General features: G+C 42.2%; 1 protein-coding gene across 1 annotated transcript in view; it reads right to left on the minus strand.

Annotated features, from left to right (window-relative positions):
* Window positions 1-22,737, minus strand: part of BCAS1 (brain enriched myelin associated protein 1) — a gene marked incomplete at its 5' end in the record, with an annotated part of 54,866 nt that overhangs the window by 19,731 nt on the left and 12,398 nt on the right. Inside the window, 6 exon segments of the mRNA XM_082491194.1 lie at window positions 4,705-4,908; window positions 5,249-5,284; window positions 8,436-8,576; window positions 12,909-12,953; window positions 13,544-13,699; window positions 19,257-19,840. Coding sequence (XP_082347320.1) covers window positions 4,705-4,908; window positions 5,249-5,284; window positions 8,436-8,576; window positions 12,909-12,953; window positions 13,544-13,699; window positions 19,257-19,840 — 1,166 coding nt within the window.

The following is a 22,737-nucleotide window of genomic DNA, read 5'->3' on the forward strand; positions in this document are numbered from 1 at the left end:
TCAGTTTCTTTACTTCACCTGGGAGAAAACCAAAAATTATATCAACTTTTGTGACTAGTTTTAGGAGGAAACGGCAGTTTGTATATAAGAATAATTTGCAAACAGCCTAGCTCTATCAGCTTTATGTGTTTTTAATGCATAAGCGTTCTCATAAATGTAAATTATCAATTTATACACCTATCAATTGCATCAGCTGAGGTTGCTGGATTTGTGGGTCCAAATTCTGCCTCCAGTTTCCTTAGATGCAGATTGTTTTAAATTCAGCTTAAGTCAGCAGCTACTGCTGTTATGCGCTGTGGAGACAGATGTGCTATTGGGGTTCTTTTTCTTTTCTTTTTTTTTTTTTTTGAAGGCACTCTGCCAAACTCAGGAAAAATTTCAAGATACAGTTGTTTGAAGGAACAAGATGAGCAACATCCTTTGTTCTTCCTATTACAGAACTACCTTTGTTTTCTTTTTCAAAATGATGTTTTAATTTATAAAACACAACCAGTAAAGATAAGAGTATTTTACTAGTTTCTCTGTTTCACTATGTTCGGGAAGCATCCTTCCATCTCTTAAATGACAGGTTTTTTTCTAGTACTAAGCTTACTTTGAACAGTTATGGCAGAAAGTTTGTCTCTACCTTTTGAGTCCTCTTTCTGGTTCTTACAAACTCCGCTATTGTTCTGGTGAACTATTACTACACCATTTTCTTATCTAGGTTCCTGACCATACAAATCATTGCCTTCTGAGCGTGTAACTTATTTTGTGACCTGGATAACTTTGACGAGAGTTTTCCTTTTCTTGCTGCCTCTCTCCTCAGAACTGAGGTAAACACTATACCCTGCTTTGATCTTGTGCCGGAGTCTGAACTGGCACTCTCCACTGCATTCCATTAGACTCAAGGAAGAGTTCTGCTGCTTTTCCTGGGTCATACCTCCTTTACCAAGCAGCTTTTCTTTTTTCTTAACAACGTAGATGAGAGATGACCTTTTGCTCAAGAAATTTCCACTTAAAAGAGCAGTCATGCTTGAGATCCGTTCCTGCTCGCAGACTGGCGGGCAGGAAGCACAGAGGCTTTGAGAGGCTTTGACCCACCTTCCTGCCCTCCTCTGCCAACGCACAGGGACAGAGGCTGCTGCAGTTAAGGTAGCTCAGCGTCAGCCGCCCACGTGCTCTCGGACCTCCACGCTGAAGCTCCCCGTGACCTGCAGCAGCTGCCCGAAGGTGCCACTCAGCAGATCTTGAGCCATAACAGCTCGGACTATTAACCAATTAGCATCAACCACTGTCGGCTTATGGTGAAAATCGCACGGATCTGTAAACAGCCGAGAAGGGTGGTCCCGACTCACAAGTTCTGTTGGGTTTATTGGGTGGGTTGCGGAGGTTAAGGGCCCTCCCTGGTGTCAGGATGGCAGCTGTGCCAGCAGTCAGGCAGTGAAATGGCCCCCAAAAGCCCATTGCTTAGTGGCCCACTCACTCCCTCAACCAGGGGGAATTCTCTTTCGAGTTTCTTCATCCACTTACCCAGCAACAAATGGCCAGACACTCCTTCCCTCCTGCCTGACAGGCGCTATATTCCAGGATGGGAACAGCTTACCTGCTCCCATCCTGGAATATACGGGAATTTGATAAGTCCTGGGTGATTTTAACATTTATCTCACACACTCCACTCAAATATTTATCTTTGCTTTCCTCTGGAAGAGTATGGTTGCAGGCTCAGCAATAAAAGGTGTTATTCTGCTTCACTTAATAGCTAACCAGTTTCCTGTTTGTATTATCACCACATAAATACCTCTCAGTAAGAAGGCCATGATTTTTCTGCATTTGTATGGCAACAGAATTGCAACAGCTTAAAATTCTAGTTTTTTAAAAATATATCCCCTTTTAAAGATAATTCACAACGCAGTCTAGAGTGCTCCCTCAATCACTTTCCTCCATCATTTACTGGCACTCTTTGATCAGATATAAACGAAGCATCATGTTTCTCTGCCCTCATCAGATATCTACAAAGTCTTGAAAACCAGGCTTCCAACACAAATATGTGAGATTGCTAACTGTAATTTTCTATTAATATTCCTTAGTATTTTTTTAAAAAAAAAAAAACTAGTGTGACAAACATTTGAGTAACAGTTTGAAAATTTTTGTGCAGACTGATCAGGAAATGGGGCAAATACAGTCGAAGTGGTTTCCATCTGAGGAGTTGAATAAAGATCTTATTTCTTTTTCATTTACATATTTATTCATCTGTAGTCAGAGCAGCAGCATTAACTGCAAAGTGTTGACAGGCACTTCATTAGCTTTACTTTGAAGTGAAAGCTCATCAGAAGGTAGATATTTGAGAGAGTGCCTGCAAAGAGAGAAGCAGGATCTGAATCCTCCATCTATTGAATGATGTGGTCGCTATTTGTTAGGTCAAAAGGAAAAATTACACACCTGAATTATACACCTATTTGGAACAGTTGCTAGCGCTGGTTCTCTGTCCTAGCAAAAAGGCAAAGAGCATCAGAAAGAGATAAAATCATTGCAGAAAAAAAAAAAAGACAGAATCCTCAAAGCAACCTGAGTTTGAGGCTAACCTGCAGTCTAAGGACATTTTTTTTTTATTTTACCACCTTTTTTTTTTTTCCCCAGCTTCAAGCTGACTGGGTCACCAAGGTCTTTTATCAAAGGAAATATAATGTTATTATCTGTCAAGAAAATCCAGTAAAGCAACATCACCCTTCTACAGATGAGGATTCAATGCTCAAACAGGCAGACTTTTTTTTTTTTTTTTAAATCCTTAGGACCAAATTCAGTTTCTACTGCAGAAATCTTGCAAAAACTTTTGGTCTTGGGATGATTCCAGACCCAAGAATTTCTAAATAAGCAGAAATGGCCTCATTTTCCAAAGTTAAAAGTCATATTTCACACGCTATTGTAGTTCAGTGCATTTGGGTTAATGGTTTAACTAACCCTTAATTTTTTTGGTAGTAACCATAACCTGCTTGGAGTTGTAGAGAGTTCTCTATGCTTTCCATTCCCTGATATAAGCAGCTTTATTTTAACGATGATGTAGGATAAATTGAACCCAACATTATGAACAAACAGAAGTGAAAGAGAGCTTTGCTACAAGGTTTATACCCTCGAGATGGCCGAGATCCCAGAACTTCACTTGAAGGTTGTTGCAAGGTTAAAAAGACACAGGGTAATTACCTAGACCTCGTTTAGCTTAGCTATGAGATATGGGGAGCTGGTGTTACTGTGAGCAGAGCCTACATTATACAGAGCAGTAAGATATCTATAGCTACATTGGTTTGGGTTAATCTTTCAAAACAAGGTTTTGAAGTCTTACCAAAACCTTATCAGATTCATATCTTTTCTGAAACCTGTCATCGCCACCAGTCACTCCCTCCCCGGAGTGATTTTTCACTATTTTTCTGCAAGAAAACTTTCGCTTCTTACATGCTTTTCCTTTCTCAAATACACAAGAGGCCTTGTTACTTCATTATAAAAATACTGAACTTCAGACCAGATTTATTACTCATTTTTACACTGAAACTGCATACAGCCATCTGCCAGAAGGCCTCTTCTTTTTTCTTATTTCATCCTGATGTTCAGCATACATCCTGCTTCTCATCTCTGTTTTCAAGTACGCCAGACTACTCAGACGGAGGAGGAGGTTTCCGTAGCAATAACAACTATATAAAACCCCTCCCTCTCCTCCACAACTTTCCTCTCATTCCAAGTACCTGATTCAGCCAGTTCCACAGGAAAAATTAGATTGTTTTCAAGTATGTTTACTCTGTAAACAGCTAAACACCACCAACACCACCTTTTTTTTTTTTTTTTTTTTTTTAACCTGAGTAGCATACCCAAACGGATCTCCAGTATCCCTCCCCAGTAAGGAAAATACAGCTAAAGAGGCTGCAGGGCTGGCAGCTCCGTCAGCATCTGTTGCTTGGAAGCATTTCATTTCTGGGATTTGAACTTGAACAGAAGCCCAGGAAAGCAGTTATCCGACATACAGCGATTCAGTCAAGTTTAATACAGCTCTTCCCTTAAATGAAATGAGAAAAGAATAAGCCCTCAGCTTATAAAGCACTGAGGATCATAGAAACAGGAACCATGTTTTCAAACTTGGGCCTAATTGTAGTTAAGGTCATTATTTAACCTGAGGAAAAATATGTCTTCCCAAACAATCGACCTCAATTCCCAAACTTAATGACCGTTCCACTTTGGTATGAAACTTTTTCTAGTGAGTAAGAATAAACCCACCAGATTCCAGGTTTTCAGACGTTTAGAACTAAATCAAACAGTTCTCATAAAGCTTAAGTGTATTTTTATAGCTATAACTCTGTTAACAGTTATACCAACACTTTGGTAAAGAATACTACAGCCCGTGTAGGATTTTTAACAAGTGTCTCGAATTCACAAAGAAATACTCCTTCTTCTGTGGTACCATTCAAAAACAGTACAGCCAGCTTTAAAAGACTACAGTTTTAGGAGACTCTTCTGCAGGAGTCTAACGGCCGTTCTTAGCCGTGCGCGTGCGCGGCCGCCCAAAGCTCACGCGTGCATTTGTAGCCGCATACACCACTCGCGCCCCTCGAACAGGCGGCACGTGGGACGCGCTCAGCTTGGCAGCCCTGATGCTTTACCGTAGCTGTGCTTAGCAATAACTCCAGGCGCCGCGTGGAGATGGAGCTGTGGGACGGACCAGCTCCGAAATCAGAGACGTACCTTTTTCCAAAAGAGCTTGCTCAGCGGCAGAGGAGCGGATGCTGCTTTCTCCTTCGTCACCTCTTTGGGGGCTTCGGTGGCCGCTGCCTGCAGTGGGGCTGCAGGCTCGGGGGCTTTTATATTCTGCTTAGCTGTCTGCGGCTCTTGAGAGGAAGGGACGTTTTTGTCTGATTTTACAGAGGTAACAGGCTGCTGTTCAGTGCTCTAGAAAGAAACACCAACACACAGGCCATTGGAAACGTGTGAAGAACACGATACTTGCAGCACGTCCAGGCATCACCCGGTACGAGAGGTAAGCGTGCGGTGGGCCACCATTGCACGGGACACACCGAGCAACACGCTCCTGCGCCGCACCGCCCTGTCCTCACAAACAAAGTCATGTCTTGAACAGAGGAGGCAAATTACATAGCAACTCATCCTTCCTAACAGAGATGAGTAACTGATTAAGAAATTAAACCACCGTCTTTGAGACTGAAAATGACAGTGAGAATAATTACCCTTTGACTGCATTATTCATACAGATGACTTGAATCATCCTACTCACTTTGGTATTAGTCGTCTGTCGGGTCTCTTTTGCAGCCTGGAGGGAAACAAAACACAAAGACAAGTCTGTCTCTGGCAATGTCAGCGCTCACAGTTACACAGTTCAGGAATTGTCTGTGTCACAAATTATTTTATTTTTAGTGAATGTTGGTGAAAGTCCCGGCTCCTGCCACCATGGGAACTGCTGCGGCAGAGGCGCGGCTGCCCGATGGGGCTGCCGGCTCCCAACCTTCTACCTGCGGCAGCCGGCTGTTGCATCGCTCTGTGCTCGGGCCGCTGTGCTTCCAGTCCTCAACTGGTTCTTCAAAAATATGTTCATTTAACATATGAATTCCCAGTTTCTCCAGGTGAGACATTGCACAGGGTTTTAAGGTATTAGCATAATTTTTTTTTTTCTGAGCTGGTCTGCACATGCAACTTCCAGTGCACACACACAAACCGGAGCTGGGTCTTTCCCACAGGGGGAATTGCGTACCAGTCAGGGATGTGCCAACACTGCCTCCAAGGCGGGAGGCTTTGCTTTCAGGGATACAAGATATCAGCCGAGGACTGCCTGGAAAGGAAGGGCACAGAACAGCAGCGGCCTTATAACTTGGACGCAGGAGTGGCAGCTCTACAAAGAGCAGCTCTGCAGGTGCTGGAGGTTGGTTTAGTCCATGCACTCACTTTTGTGCATTAGAGGGGATTTACTCTTCTGTAAAAAATCCTTCGCAGTGATGGGTCTCCCGGTTTCATCGAAATACATGAAGCCAGGAGGGATCGCGGTCATTAAAATCCTTTCCGGCCGGTGATGGATATCAGTATCTATTGACCCTAACATCCAACATCGCTTACGTTGAAGATGAGTGTCTGAGCTGTACGAAAAGAGGCGCAGCAAGCCACAAACTCAAACAGCAGCCCAGCAGCCCTGGGTTTAGGCAGCCTGCCACACGCTTTGCAGATTTCTTGTGTGAATAGGCGAGAGGTGTTTTGCAGGAGCCAAGGACTTCTTTTTGTGGTTAGCTCCAATGAACAAGATCCAGAGCAAGTGCTAAGAAGTAACGTAATGCCACGAGCTGGCTTCAGTACTAATGCTGAAAATAAGTGATTAACCCCTCCAAGTCCAAATTCCATAAATAAGTAGAGTTATACTGGAAAACCGGCGTGCAATGCAAGGGAAACACACATGGATGGGAACAAAAGAAGCAACAGGGACCCAGCTGTCAAATGCCATCCACACTCACATGTTACGGATTTCTATTAGGATGCACATTGCTGTTTGAAAACAACATTCACAAAGTTGCTTTAAAGTTAGTATTTATGTAAACACAGGAGACTGGAAAGCAATGTTTGCTAACATACTTGTAAATCTTTTCTTAACTGAGGTACTGAGAAGTGCATTTTGGAAGACTTGCAGCGACAGAACTTTCAGAGGAGAGAGTGAAGTGCTTAAAATTAAATATGACTACTATATTAAAATGATCATTTCAAATAAAGGAATTCATTACCTATTCATCTAGTTGACACATCATGCTAATGTATTTCAAATGAAAAGAGAGAAACTCAAATGAAAAGAGAGAAACAACCACTTTTTTAAAAAAAAAACGAAACCCTACAGGTGATAGCTTCAGGGCTTGCCTGTCACATCACCGCTCTGATTTGAATTTCCACTTTCAATCAGCCTTACAAGCAAACTGTTGGCACCATTTTAATCCATCTCCTTTATTCTTAGTGTGTCATAAATGATACCCTACTTATTACTTCTGTATTTTGTATGTGGAAAAAATCTGAAAATAAACTTAGAAATGAGAAAAAACTATTTAAAAAGTAATGGCATTTTATAAGACAGATTTTATTGGTGTAAAAATTCACTGCTGCATTCCTTTAAAATAACTGCTTTCATTCCAGACCAAAAGTCTTTAAAATTCTGTCAGATAGCCTAGTGAAAACCAATCAACTCTCCCAACAACTCATTGTGAGGTTTTGAACTATTGGAGAAGAGACTCAGCACCTTAGAAGATGCTAGCCAGGGCTGGTTTGTACCAGGAAGCCCTAATGCATTGTGAACAAATAATTCTTATTTTAATTGTATTAAATATCAAGACTGTTAGCTACCAATGTACTATATACAAGACGAGATCTTAACTTTAAGCTTTTGGCAAGGACTATAGACTTAAAACCATTGGGAAGATTATTATTCTTGCAGTAATACACAGATGGCATTTTTTTTATCTCAAAAATGAGACAGTGGAAAGAACATTTTTGTTTTGAAAGTATCTTAAAGAACTCCCTTTGCCTCGTGCCCTTGATTATAAAGCCCCCTACTCACCAGAAATTCCATGTGGGTGTTTTGAGTGAGCATTAAATATTAATTACTTTCCTCCCCCAGAGGAAGGGTCTCTGCTTGTGCATTCTTTGGGCTAAAAAGCTACAATTCTTTGCTTCCCTGCTGCAGAACATCATGGCAGATTATCTTCAGAGAACACAGAAGTGTCCAAATATGAAACTCGAGACTACAGCTGATTAAAAAACTGAAAACTTTTAAAGATAAAAGCTAATACGCTCTAAACCAGCCATTTGTATAAAAAGCGTGCATTTTGAACAACTTTAAAGTATCCTTGGAAAGCCAAACTAAACCTAGAATTGAATCAACAGTTACTTCTCTTGTTTTCAGTGAAAAGCAACTGTTTCTGAAGGAAATTCCACATTCCAGCCTTCTCTGTGCCGTATCAGACGCCCCAGTTCACCAAATCACCAATTTTAACCACATGACAGTGCATGTTAAGGCAACAGAGATCATAAAGCTGTAACTGTAGTTGGAGTGATGAGCTCTTAAACCTGTCCTACAATGGCAGGCACCGTTCGTATCGGCATAATTCATTGTTTGCCAGTACCTTTAGTTTTATTTTTATTTTAAGCGGCCAGGGAAGTTTAGTCGGCATTAGTAAGTGTAACTGGGAAGCAGGTAGCGGGGAAGGGTAGAGGAATCGTTTCAGAATCCTGAATTCACAGATGGTGTAACGAGAGAAACACTGCAGATGAAGATTGTTTTCCCTAACGCGTGGCACAAATGCTCACACCAGTAGTTTTTGGAGCACCGCACAGCTGGCCAGATGCTGATTTCGGTTACCAATTAAATAACGTCTCTCTGTGACAGAAGCCATCTGTTACTGCTCAGGGTTCTGCTCTCGCTGGCGTTTCATACAGACCTTGTGCCTAAAGAGTTTGCTAAAGGTACTGTGTCCTAGCTTGGGACTCTCTGCCTTCTTTTTCTTGGCCCCTTTAGTTTGGGACTCTGCCGCTGTCTTCGGAGCAGGCTGCCCACCATGGCCTTTTTCCGCTTTCGGTCCCTTTTGTACAACAGCATTTGAAGTTGAGTATTTACTGCAAAGTTCTCATTTGGTTCACGAAAAACATTCAAACACTCATACGTGTAGTATTAAAACCAAACATTTCCTTTTTGCCCTGGACAACAAATTCTGTTTTCTTCTAATTACTCAGTTCTCCGCAGACTTTTTCACATGAGTAGTGAAATAAATATAAGAGCTAGGACAATCCAGTTAACTAAAAGTTAAACCACAATTTGCCCTTCAAATTCTTCATTAAATCGAACCCCAAATCCCACAAAGACTGAGACTTCTGTATTCAAATTCATGAGTAAGCAACTAAATTTGGGATTTGTGAGTTTAAAATAGGCAGATGCATAAGTCTCTGAAAATACCTAGATCCTTTTTATTGCAGTGTTATAGGGACTTTAAAATGTTTTGCATAATATATTATTTAGGAAAATGGGAGTATGACTATTCACAGTACACGCTACATACACTATTTCAAGTTTGCAATAATGTTCATTAAATTGGTTAGAAAAGAAAGTATCAGAAAAATAATAATGATAGATACCAAAATCGTTGAATCAGAAAGTGCTGCTTCCTTTTAATTCCATTTGCAGGAGGCACTTGTTTTGGGAATCATTCCCTACTGATGTTGGAGACTGGAAAAACCTCTAAAAAACTAGGCAGCACATTTTAAAAATCCACTACAAAGGGCTATAAAATGTAGAAACAGTGATAGATGTCTGTATGGGAAAAAAGTAGTATCAGGTTATTTTTTAAAAGCGGTAGTGGACTCCCTGCAGCTCACTGCAGACTAAGGTACCCTGCGTAGGGTAGAGGTGGCCTATTCAAATACACAGCATTTCTACAAGTCTTGGAAAAACTTGACTAATGTTTGCTAAAGTCTTCCATTTACTTTTTCACAGCATTGGATTTTTTTTTTTAAATCATAATTCAAGTACCTCCTCAAAACATCACTCTTCAAGTCACTCTTGCTGTCCCCTCCCTCGCCCTCCCAGTCTTCAACACAACCATCTGGATTTATCAGTGGAGGAAAAGCAGCTTAAGTTTTCATGTCATGAAAAATAGGGTTTGTTTTCCCCTTACTTCCTCACCTTTCTCATCTTTTCAAAAATAAAAAAGGAGGGGGACACAAACCCAGAGGTTTCCAGGGCTGCTTAACTGAGAGGAGGTACACAAGAGGCTGTTCTATGGTAACTGCAGTGTACAAATGCCCATAACATATGACAAATGGCAAACGATATGGGGTAGCATTCTTCGCTCTTCAGTGCCACAGTGTGATGTTTTAAAGTAGCGAGATGCCTTCGGTTACCTAGTATAAAGGAGAATGTAGTATTTCTTTTACTTACTACTTGCTAGTATCCTGGACTTCATTCCGATCTCCCTCAGGCAATTTAAATCCCAATTTAATTAAGAATCAGACTAATATATAGTCAAGAAATAAAAATTTGTAAAGTTGTATTTCAATGAAAAATGACCCCAGTGTTCACCCTCTAGGTAATTAGCTCATCCTTTTACAAGCTTCAGTCCGATTTCTTTTGCACTTGAACAAGGCAAAAAGAAAAGCTTCCATCTTAGTAGAAAGCTTCAAAATGAGTTGGCAAAAATTTCCAGGAACGGCAGAAATGTGAAGGGACCCAAACTCCAAAGAAACAATCAGCCTGCCGTATTTAAAATGTGAAGTATCAAGCACTGTGGTTGACCACAACTAACAGGTCAGGAGGAAAGGTCCGGAACCCAGAACATAACACGTGTGGGCATGTGAAGTCGAGACACTGGTCTCAGGACTGTTCGTTCAGTGCAATTACGGTTTCATTCAGTGCAATTACATCCTTCCTACAAGTGCTTTGTACTATGAAGAGGCTGTGGCCAGTCGCCTCAAAATTGGCCATTTTCCCTCGTACTCTGTACCATTCCCAGTGTTCCCAAACATACGGCGATGCAGGAACAAGTCAGGATCTGCTACAGAAGGGTCAAAGAGGTGGTTCGGGGCAGATGCGATCCGAGCACTGTGCTGGGTAGCATAAACTTGCAGAGGATCAATTAATCCAAGGAAGTATGACTCAACTCACATGAAACCCTTGTGTTTACATGGATGGAGTGACAACCATTAAGGGTGTGCCCGGGCTGCTGAAGGCAGCTGATTAAAGCCAGAGGCATCGCCGATGACAGCACGTTGCTGCAAACACGCCGGGTTCAGCTTCGCTCTGCGTTTCAGCGGGAGGGAGTGCTTTTTTGCTTTTTGCTATGCCACGCTGCAGCGGGCTGTAGCTCTTTCTCAGATTTCATAGACTCATAGAATTGTCTAGGTTGGAAGAGACCCTTGGGATCAGAGTCCAACCATCTACCCTACTCTACAAAGTTCTCCCCCACACCATAAAGCTCGGCTGTCCTCTGAGCCACAGGAGAGCACTGCTGGGAGACACTGGGAACGTCCCAGCCCTCGTGTGATAAAACCCAGCTCCTCGTGCGAAGGGGCTGAGCGAGCAGCCAAAATGAGAGTGGGACCAGGAGCCAAAGGCACAGCGGTGCCCAGGCCAGCCAAACCACGCCAGAGCCCCACGGCACTCAGGGGAAAGCCTCACCTAGGAGCACATCTTTACCACTGGCACAGAAATTATTTCTCAAGGGAAAAACGACCATTATTTAATTACATAATATTAGCTGGAAAATCTGCAGCTTTTCTATATAGCAGTGGTCAAATTAACCTTTATAACATTTTTCCTTTAATACAGTGAAAAATCTTTGTATCAGGAAAACACTAGTGAAGATAAAGGAATTCTTCATGAAAAAACAACTCCCATTTATCTTCTCTATAATGAGTTTGCATATCCTGGTAGTCATCTGGGTTTGTTGACCCTCACAGGCGTGATCACAAACCAAACCCAAACAGCATATTTGTTTCCAAATTACAGCGCACCTGCACCAACAGTCACCTGCTACAGAAGCACATGGGCGCCTTTGATAAGGTCAGGTATGCAAACAGGACTGAACAACTGGATTTTTCGCAAGTTGTTGCAAGAGCTACAAGTCTCACTGGAACAGTGCAATTGGATCGCTGCCTTCTCTGGATATCTCAGAAGTCCTGGTTGACGATTTACAGAATTACTCAGCTATAATCAGGGACAGATGTGTCCCCCCATATACTCATCAGCTTTCTGGGAAGACTGACTTCACCATTTTAGTACCAGGCTGTATAAAAATTTAAATTGGACAAGAGGGATAAAAAAATGGGATGAAAACAAAAATGTAGATGCCAACTGGGATTTTTAATAGTTGCATGGAAAGTCCATTTCCTTTTTTTAGGGCTTTATTCTTTATGCATTAATTAATTTTTATCACAGGCATTGCGAGAAAAGCTTTAGTTATTTTGGTCCTAACAATGTGTAAGGACATTTAATCTGGAAGTTCCCAGTTGTTCAGACAGTGACATGCCTGTAGTCCACTGGAACACCAGAAGATAGAAAGCAGCTTAATACAAATCATCTTAGTTCTGCTTCTGTTGAAACTATTTTAAGTTTTGGCACTAACTTAACAGGAAAAAAGGGGGAAAGGAGAAGTCTTTGAAAACGTACATTCTTCCATTTTAAGAGATTAAGTTTTCAGCTTCAAATTTTTACAGTTTATATTTTTCCCCAGTGGTTTTTTTTTTGTTTGTTTTAAAGTATGGCAAATACATTGGGTCAATCTGATGTTTTCAATCTCTCTCAAAAAATAGAAGTATAATAATGAAACTTCTCTGAATTTGCATATAAAGGACTATTGCTGCTCATGAATGCTAAAAACAAGTTTCCTCTTGCCAGTGGAAGCCAAGAACAGTTTGTTAAAAGGAAAGCAGGGGGCCACCTCTGCCCATTACATAGAGGGGCATTTCTCAGACTGGTTCTGTACCTGTCCGGCCAATACGGGTTTCAGCTCCTGGTGGGAACTTCACACACACTTGCAATCAACCCGACATGCTGTATTAGAGCAGCTTGAGTGTTTGATACACCCTGCTTAAAACTCCCCAATCCTCCTCTCTGCATGTGAAAGAGACTCCTGAGCAGTGATGGAAGGACAGCCCTCCCTGCAGGCACCAGTCCTGCCCAGAGCAGGACCAGGTCATCACCAGCCTTACAGAAAAGACCACAGTTCAGATCTTGATTGTAATGTACAATACAAAGAGTTGTACTGTTTATGTTCATCTTCCTTTCAAATTTATTCAGGGGAAAAATATTTTAAATTACTTCAAATTATATCATCAACTGGGGAAAAAGCAACACAATGAAGAGAAAAATACCCGAGTCAAAAACATCTAGTGATCAGTGACAGAAAGAGGAATCTGCTTACCTTGTCTTCAGAATCACTTTTGGCTTCAGCTTTGCTTGGGGAGACCTTAAATATATTTGAGAAAAAAAAAAAAAAAAAAAGACAACACCAGTCACACCCAACTCAGTCTTTCAAAAGATCTGAAAGCTCATCTGTTTGAAACAAGCAGTTTTTTTCTAGCACAGTTGTGAAAGAAGTGTGAAAGTACAAATATTGCTTTTCCTCCCCATGAGGGAAAGTTTATAATATAAGTGTTTCTTGATTGCAACTTGAAGTCAACAGCTAAAATGAAAAACATCTGGACAAAAGTTATATTATTTAAGTTTATACATCCAATTCATCTGTAAAAATGAACTTTTAGATATTTACAAAAAGTTTCAACATGCAGAAAATATTTGAGACAGCTAAATATCTCCAGGTCTACAAATATCGTGCAGAAGTGGAAGTTTCTGGAGTAGGTCATCATCATTTGATCATAACCACAGTGTTCCTACGCATCTCTCTACCACTCTCAAGCCATCCTCCAAGGCACCTGTTTGGCTTCATTACTTCTCAGTGCCCTTGGCAGCAAACACGGTACACTTAGTTCAACATGTCCAACATGGGATTTTTATAAGCAAATAGCCTAGAGATGAAAAGGAAAGGCAAAAACTTACCAGTGTTTTAAGGAAACTCATGACGGAGTTGTCTACTGCAGCAATTGGTTGGGGGTTCTCTTGTTTTACCTCTGCCTTCTCAGGTTGCTCAGCAGTGAGACCGTTGACATGTGCCGAGTCCTGCAGTAGGTCTTTCTGGTTGCATGCATCTATCTCCTAAAAAAAAAAAAAAAAAAAAGTAAAAGAGAGAAAAGAAAGAAAAGAGGGCAGAGTTTCCCCAATCCTAGCTTGCTTAATTTCCAGTGAAATGCAAGCGTAACATTTGTGACTTGCGTTATGTTGCTCTGAGAGTCACAACCCCAATTCCAACCATACTTCTCCAGCCTACATATTCAGAACAATTGAGCATTTATACATCTCTTTTCCCTCTTTTCTAATATATTCAGCATTTGCCGTTGGTTGGAGGAACGTTGTTCTCTGCTACCAAGTATAACAAACACAAGTAAAGTGCACACGGCATCCCAAACAACACCACTTTTCTCTTTTCAAGGCTGAACTTGTGAATAGGAACAAACACTGAAATTTTGGCCTTTGGTGGCCATGATTTTATCATACAAAGATTGCTTCCGATACTCTGTGTTCTGCAATTCCAGAAATAATTTTTATCTAGCAAACACAAACATGGTACAGATGAAAAGAATGACAAAAGCAACAACACAAAGTAATTCTTCTGAGCCAGATGGAGCTGCCTCCTCTCTTCCTAGAATTACGGTTCCCAGAGCCCCAAAATAGCTTTCCAGTGCTCAAGCACTCACAAGTATGTAATATACTCAGTTTCTGTTCAGACACCTAACAAAGGTTTTTTTTTTTTTTTTTTTAAAAAAAAAAACCCAAAACCAAACAAAACCAACCAACCCTCCTCTTAGACCAGTTTTGGAGAGCCCCTTCACCCCGAGTTTGCCTGCCAGTCTGGACACTTTTGCCTCGAGCCTGCCCAGGTAAAGCCAACACAGACGTCGTGCATGACAGAGCAGCTTGAGACAAGTCCTCATGTCCTTTTTTTAATATTTAAACAACCCTACACCTAGCTAATGATATCCGAGTCCATTACTGATAATCCTCCTCCCTTTTGTCTATCTGTCTATATTGCAAGTGCGGGGCTGGATCTATCAATTACAGTGGCCTCGACTTTGGTAGGGGGGTTGAGACAGTATTGAACGGGCAATCATAGCAGTGCCATAGTTCTTTAGGAGAAGTTATCATCCCTAACTATTTAGACAGCTGTACACATCTGGTCACTTAAGAAACAGTGACTAGAGAAGCAGCAGTGAGGATGCTAGATGCCCACATTACTCCAGGGAAAAAAAAAAAAAAAGGACAAGAACTAAAACAGATGCGCCCATCTAGGTGTCCCCAGTAAAATGCATCTTTTGATCACTGCCTCTCAAAGCCTGCCTGGAGGTTTAAGTGGCACCAAGGATATTTTCCTGACCTGCCAATTAGAGGTACTCGTTCAGAGCCATTTTTACGAGGAAAATTTTGAACTGTAGTCTTGAGAGCTTTCCCCTGTACCGGGAGATTTGCAAACAATATTTATATAGGATTTGCAGAGGGGACATATATCTGTAGGTCACTAATGGAAAGGGTAGACTAAAGATGCACAAGTGAGTGAAAACTTCAGAGGGCTAATTTGACATCGAGAAAGATGAGCGTGGAGCAGCCAGTCTCCATGCAGCATTTAAGGAGTTAAAATACAGAAGACTTTACTTGCAAGAACAGACTTCTGTCTAATTCTCCACCCACTGTTTTCCAAGTTTACCCAGGAAGAAACACAGCACAGTAGTTCAGAGTGCTTCAACAGGCTATTTAGAAGTTTTTTCACAAGGGTCTAACACACCACTTTGTCCAGCTGCCAGTTACAGGCCAGAGTGGCTCCAAGAACAATATGTCCCATGCAGAACATGCGTGGCCACGCCAGCTCCAGCAGCCCTGCTTCCAGGGATGCCATCTAAGGAGCTCAGGCCACATGAAAAATGCCGGCTCTGCTTCAGATATTGAAGGGGCAACAAAGGCGCGAGACAAGAGACCAAAGAAGCAGGAGGCAGAAGATATGTTGCGAAAACAAAACCAGCTTCATTACTGAAGTACTTATGCCATCGAACTCTCCACTACTTCATGTTATCAAACGAAAATAAGCAAACTTTATTTTTACACACACATGAGCCCGAACTCTGTTGAGGAGGAAGGGATGTTTTTGCTAAGCTCTGAGCCAACGCAGCTGTTACCAGCAGCAGATACCACCCGGGACAGCTGCAGAGGTGATGGGTACCACCACTGGCAGCACCAGCTCTTCCAGGGCATGGCCCTGCTAAAGCCACACTTTGACCAGCAGATGTAAAAGCTACTGCAGACTGTGCAGAGCTCGAGGTGTGATGCCGCCCCAAAATCCCTGAACTCTGACTTGCAGAGCACATCTGGGCCCCATAATGACCCACTACTGCACGAGGAACCCTACTCCAGCATTCCCAAGCCGAGGCTGCCGTTAGCTACCCAGGCACAACGCGGACCTGGACTTCGATAGATGCTGTGATCCACCTTGCGCTTTCATGGGAGCACTGCTGTAGGAAAGGGCACAGACTCAGTCCGTCAGCATATAAATCAGGGAGAGATAATGTGGAGTCCTACGGTATCACATTTTCAGAGCCACAGTCAAATAACCACAAAATCCTCTGTAGCAGCTCACTGCACAGTACGCTGTGGAAAGCCCTGGAGGCAAATAATGAAAGAAAACCTCTAGAAATAACAGAAGAAAGTCAGTTAGAAGTTAACAGATACTATGTAAATGTTCAATTCATTTCTTTGAGGAGCCAAATTTGGGGGGTAATAAACACCTTAAATACTTATACTGTAGTTTCAGTTCGACCATTAGAAAAACATATCAAAAGAATGTATTCCTGCCAGCACTTTTGTTTGTATGAATCATGGCTCAGTGAAACATTTCAGGCATATAATTTATCTTTTCTTTGGCTTACATAGTAAATGCTTCACGAATTCATGAATTCTGTCCTTGTTTTAATTATGCTGTGTTCTGAATGTAGTTTTGTAGACCACAAAAATAAAGAGTGGTTCACCAAACACAGAATGTTTGTGCAGCTCTTAAGCTACAACTGTGGAGCCTCTCTCCTACTTACCAGCAACACTGTTTGTTTTGTGTTGGCACTCAATTCGGGGAAACTTTGCTTTTAGCTTTTACAGATACTACAAGTCATAATCCACCAAAAAAAAAAAAAAAAAAAAAAGAAGCTGTTGGCAGCAGTATCTGGATTTTTAGTATGATTATTTGGTAACAGTTTGTAGTTACTGCAGTAACAGCAATTAAATTAGACTTGGTCAGTCTCCCATCCTACATGAGAACTAGCAACTTCAGCGGGAACAGAAGGCAACTGTGCTGCAAGGCAGAGCCACAGCCTTTGTTTTAGAAATTGATTTAAAGCAAGGTTGGCAACGTATCAGGAGTGTTTAGTCGATATATTTTTCCCAGAAAAGGTCCTTAACTCCTCTCTGCCCCCAACATATACTCCTTTTCATCTTTGAAGAACGAAAGACAAAAATTACAGTCCAGAAATTCAAGGACAAGGTTAAATTTGACTCTCCCCTGTGGTACGGTTCTGCCACTCATTTACACTGAGCAACTTGAACCCCTGTTTTGTGAGTCCTCAAAGATTTTCAGTGCTACACCTTTAAGCACACGTGTAGATGATGTACAGGCACTTCTGTTAAACAGGGGACATGTCCTCAAGCAGGTCCCCAGGCGCCAAAAAGCTGTTGCGTGGGCTAGGATCCTGCGAACGCTTACACCCCCCCAAACAGAACCTACAGCTGATGAGTGCCCGGGATTTCCAGACTATTCCTATTAGTGAGGTTCAGGGTGTGGATAAGTATAACATTAAAACTGCACCAGAATTCAAAATTAATGGGAAAGCTAGGCATTATTGATATAAAAAGCTTGACTAGTTCTTCTAGTATCTGTTTGAAGTGACAGAATAAGATTTGGATTATTATTTCTGATAGTTGCTCGTTACAAACACTTGTTGACTTGAGCTTTCCCAACATAAACATCTGCTGGTAGCAAATAATCAACTGACTTCCTGTTAAAGCTACTTCAAATTGTTATTTCATTAGAGTTTCACACCAGACTACTTCAACAGCATGAACTGTGACCTTGAACTGTGACCTTCCACGCTCTGTAGTTTGCAATCACAGCAAAATAAGAAATTATGAATTTTTCATTTGATTGCAAAAGGAACAATTCTTGCGAGCTACAGGCAAAACTTATTCTTTGTGCATATTAGTCAAAAATATCCGCAGGAATTTAAAGTGTTGAAAAGCTTCAGCCTTATAAGCTACAAACAGAAGTGCCAGTATGCACTGAACAGATTATTCATCCCGAATTATTCACCCTGTTCTGTTTATGTAGCAAATGACTTTATGTTCTGCTAGGTTGAGACTACGGATTCTTTAAATGCACATATATAGCTGTCTGAAATACTAGCGATGGGCGCTGCTTTTGAAGGGCAATAGTCAAAAATGCAACTGTTTAGTCTTACAATTGAATCTTCAGGAAAATATTACAATTTATAAGTTTACACAAGAACTGTGATTTTCAAATTTGAGGAGACACAAGATAAATTAGAACAATAGAAGTTGAAGAGATCGAGATAACCTGCAGTGTTGTCAGTGCAGGCAGTGAGGATGTTGTGAACTATGTTCAACACTATTCAAAGAACGGGATCATACAGCAGTCTAATTTGTAAGCCTGAACTAGGCCAATAAGAGGAGTTACTATAAAATGGCATTTACACATCAGTTCTGGTGAGGGGGCCACGGAGCTCATTTCTCCCTCCTCTTCCTGACATTGGACAGGATTTGAGCTAGATCACCAGGTAGTGTACACTGGCACCTCGCCAGTGAAACCAATACGAGTTATGGCACTTACCCCCAGCCAGGGGATGGACTTTTTCAGTAGTTAATTACCTGAAAATCAATCCTATAATATACTCGTTGGTATCAAACTTTGTAGGAAGTGTAAAACCTAAACTCACATCTGTTTTCAGCTCCTTTCTTCGATTAGCATGCTCTCTCAGCTAACTTACTTAATTTCTTATATCACATTCTCATCCTGTAAAGTCAATTCTAAGGGGCCACTTTTCCTTGGCTGAAAAAAAAAATAATAAATCAGAATAGCCAAGAGCACAAAAATTGCTACTGCGTAATAGTCCTTATTCTGGTATTTAGGGTATGCAACAAGCAGCTATTGCTGACAAAGAGTGACTATTTTAAGAATGGCACAAAGCATGCTAAAGAACTTCTTTAAACTCATCCAGCGTCAAACTCCAAGCTCCTAAAGCATAAGAAAAAAAATTTTACTTTGAGGTATTTTTGCTTTCATTTGCAGCTGGCTGCTGTTCATCATCCTGGCAGTTGGAGCATGAACACAGCCAGCTCGCCCAAACCTTTCGGAGAAATACAAATGAATTTAAACTCAAGGGCAGACGCCAGCACTTCGCCATGAGCTTCGTCAGCGCTATTACCACGCCACCATAGGTCCTTCTCCCACCTCTGTGCAGCCACCCCACGGGGGTTACCTGCAATCGCTTTAAGAGCGACACCAATTCATTCACACAGCCATCATGACATCAAGCTGTCCCGTGCTATTAATATTCCTAAGAGGTTTCATTAAGAGCGAAATGGATATTCCTGCTCAAGCACTTGCCTTCCCCTGCGGGACACTGTTTGATGTGCTCTGTAGCGCAGCAGCCTCTCTCGCTGGGATGCGGCTGTCGGGGAGGTCTGCAGTCTGCCTTTCCTCCCGGGTATCAGTTTGCGTTTTACTCCTTTCCTTTCCCTTCTCCAGTTTGAAGATCCTGTCAAAGAAGGTCACTTGCTTTGCCTTTGAGGCGGCCACATCCTCTCCCTCAGGTGTCCCTGACGCTGCGAGATCGACGTCGTGAAGCGACGCTGCCGACGGGGCCCGGGTCAGGTTTTTATGCGCGTCTTCCTCCCGCGCAGCTGCTGCGGGAACCTCCGCGCTGTCACTTGGAGCTTTGTTCACTCCGGGCGCCTCTGAGCTGACATCAAGTTTTGCCGGTCCAACCGATGAATCCGTAGCTGGATCTTCAGTACGCCCTGGTACAGACCATGAAAACGCGAAGACAGAGCGGGATTTAGCAGATGGCAGAGCTTTCCTGGCAGCGCTCCCGAGACTCTGCCCGCCCGCATCAGGAACGGGGCTCTGCTCCATTGTCTTCGGGGAAGAAACGGCCACATTATCCCGTGCAACACTTGCCTTTGCATCCACTAGGAACAGAAGCATAAAACAGTAATTATCCAGCACAGCAAAGGAGTTATACTGGTTGTACAATTAATCGTGGTGACCTCGCTCTTTAATAAACTCATTCTGAAACGTGGAGCCTTGGGGAGGACCACACAGAGCGCAGTTTGTTTAGAGACCCCGTCGTCTTCCTGCGCTACATACGAGCTGCCACTCATTTGTCAGACCTGCCTGTCTGATTTTCTTTCCTGTCACTCCTTATTGAAGCCAGTGCAAATTTTATGATCCCCACAGCCCCCTCTCACCTGCCAGAGTCAGACAGCAGCCCGGGTTTTTCACTACTTCGCCCAGCGGGCATGCCGAGGATATTTTACTTTCCAATTAAAGTTAAAGTAGTGATATGCAAAAAAAAAAATATTAATCAATAAAACTTGAGAAAAAGTTACATATTAATATATTATGCTTTCCTCTGTCAGAGCTAAATGGGAAAAAGAACGGAAACTGCGAGGACTAATTTGGTTTCCTGACTTGCCAAACTCCCCACAGGGCTTTGCAGTCATAACTTATTTCATTCGTATTTCCAGCGCTGTTCCTTGCCTCGCTGCCTACTCTCCATAGCGCAGTTTCTACTTGCGCTCCTCCTCTATTGTCTGTAGGTTAGTTTAAGCCCGATTTGAATACTTATAAATCACGTCCGAGCCAGGCGTCTTAGCCTTACGTTTCTGGCTCTTTTTACCCCCAAGAAATGGCTCCGAATCACATTTCCCCTCCCTCAAAATTCTCACAAATAATTCCCCTTTGTGTACACACATGGCAATCATACTTCAGATGTGAAGAAATCTTTCATCTTAAAAGTATATTTTATGATTTTATATTACAATGGCACTTTGATAATACAGCTGAGGTGAAAATCCCTAATACTGTATATGCAGACGGGAGCGGAAGGCTCCTGCTTTACAGAAGACAAAAGAAACAAGAGACAAGAGCAAAAAACCAAATCTTTCTTGTATCTGTTTTGTGGATGGGAGACTGAATCACAAGTGATGTGGTGTGAAACGCCAGTAAACAAGAGGAGGCTTGTCGAGAGGTAAACCTTACAGCTTCCCCTCAGCTTGAGCTTCTCTTCTCTACTTTGGCTAGAAGATATATCCGACTCCCCTGTCAATCACCACCACAGATTAAGGATGAATTTAGATCTACTTAATTATAACTGTGAAAAGCTGACAGTCTCAAACCAGCTTGCTAAATTAGAATTATAAAATTGTCAGTTTCAGTGTAAAATTTAAATTTTTTCCAATGATAATTGTAATAGTCTAGTCAATATTATGCCCGTCACATTTGCTTTAACAGAAATAAAACCCCAGATACCAACAAAACCTGACTAAAGTGCCTGTCTTCCTCAGTACACATCTCCAGTGTTCAGCTTCGTTTTTTAAATTCCTTTTTAAGATAAGGAAAGCAGAACGCTGTTAGATCACAGCTTTCAAAACTACCTCTTTGCTTTGCACAGCAAAATCACCCTGGCTTTCCACTGCTTACCCCAATTACCCCAATCCTTTCCGTTCCTGCGAGGATTTTGCATAACACCAGGCCAGCACCGGCAGGCGCTGCGTAACGTGGTCTGTGCCCATTTCATACTGTCCTCCCACAGCAGCGCCCACAGGAGGACGTCCTGGTGACATCCAGCCCTGACATCCCCTTCCCCACGGCCTGAACTCGGTGGCCCAGAGTCCCCGCCGGGCCCCCTGACTAGCAGGGGGTGGGAGCTTCCATAAACCCGAGAGAGGAGCGCCGGCGTGAGTCTCGAGTGACTCTACGGCAATACGTGGCCGCAGCGGAGGCAGCGGCCGGCAGCGTCAGGGCTGCGGTGTCAGCATTCGCCACCGCAGCCAGCGCTTTACCAGCTGCTGGGGAGCTGGCTCCCAGCTTCTCTACGTCTAACAGTTTTAATCTGACATTTGCTTTCTTACTGTGTTTTGGGCATATGCAAACACGCAGAGGCGCCAGAGTGCCTCAGTACAACCCCTTCTGTCCAGGTAAAGAGATTTTCGCTTCTTTGTGTGCGCTCTAATAAAGAGAATTTCTTTCCCTGGATTCTCTCTGTTACTATTCATGTAAGAAAATAACTCACCCCGGCAAGAATCCTTTGCCGGTAATATTCTCCTGCAATATTTCACGAGCACCTATTTCAACATACCGACATGCAAAGAAAAGGTACAAATAACTACCTACTCAACCACCTATTCTGTCAGGGCTGCTACCTATCAGTTATAGTTTCCTAAGCCTCCTGTAGTACTACACGAAAAAGGACTGAAGCACTTCTAATTATAGTTGGAAACTTGGGAAGGAAGTAAAAAGCAAAAGCTTTCCCAGCTAAAGAATGCAGAAACAATATCCATTGGAAAATAATTGTAATAGATACTAAACTTCTGCTTTATGTAACAGATAAAAAAAGAAACACGGGAAAACTGTCTTTAGTACAAAAATAGGAATAGAAGCTCATCATTAAGAGAGCCAACCAAACAAGAAGTAGCTCATGAACCTATCAAGCTCCTTTTATCTCTAATTATCATGGAAAGAATGAAAGACCTGGAAGCTATCACCGGTTGAGCTCTGCAGCGTGTCTCTTGTGTCAAAACAGTTCAAACTCTTTCAGGGAAAGTCTGCTCAGACACAGGCAAAGCAGATCCCACCACCAGAGAGGAGACACTGCTGCGGTGGGCTGGACAGAAGAGTTTGACTCATGCCATGCTCACAGCAATCTGAAGGAGAAAGGCTTTGAAATTACAGTATTCGGATGACAAGTGCATTATATTTTTGTTTTTAAAGAGACACAGAAGTGCCATTCTTTCCAAAGTTATTCCACAATCCAGAGGCAGAATTACGAATAGAAGCAAAACCTCCCAAATTCTAGGCCAGGTCT

The sequence above is a fragment of the Vanellus vanellus genome (genome assembly GCF_965231255.1).
Source record: "Vanellus vanellus genome assembly, chromosome: 15".
Lineage (NCBI taxonomy): Eukaryota > Metazoa > Chordata > Aves > Charadriiformes > Charadriidae > Vanellus > Vanellus vanellus.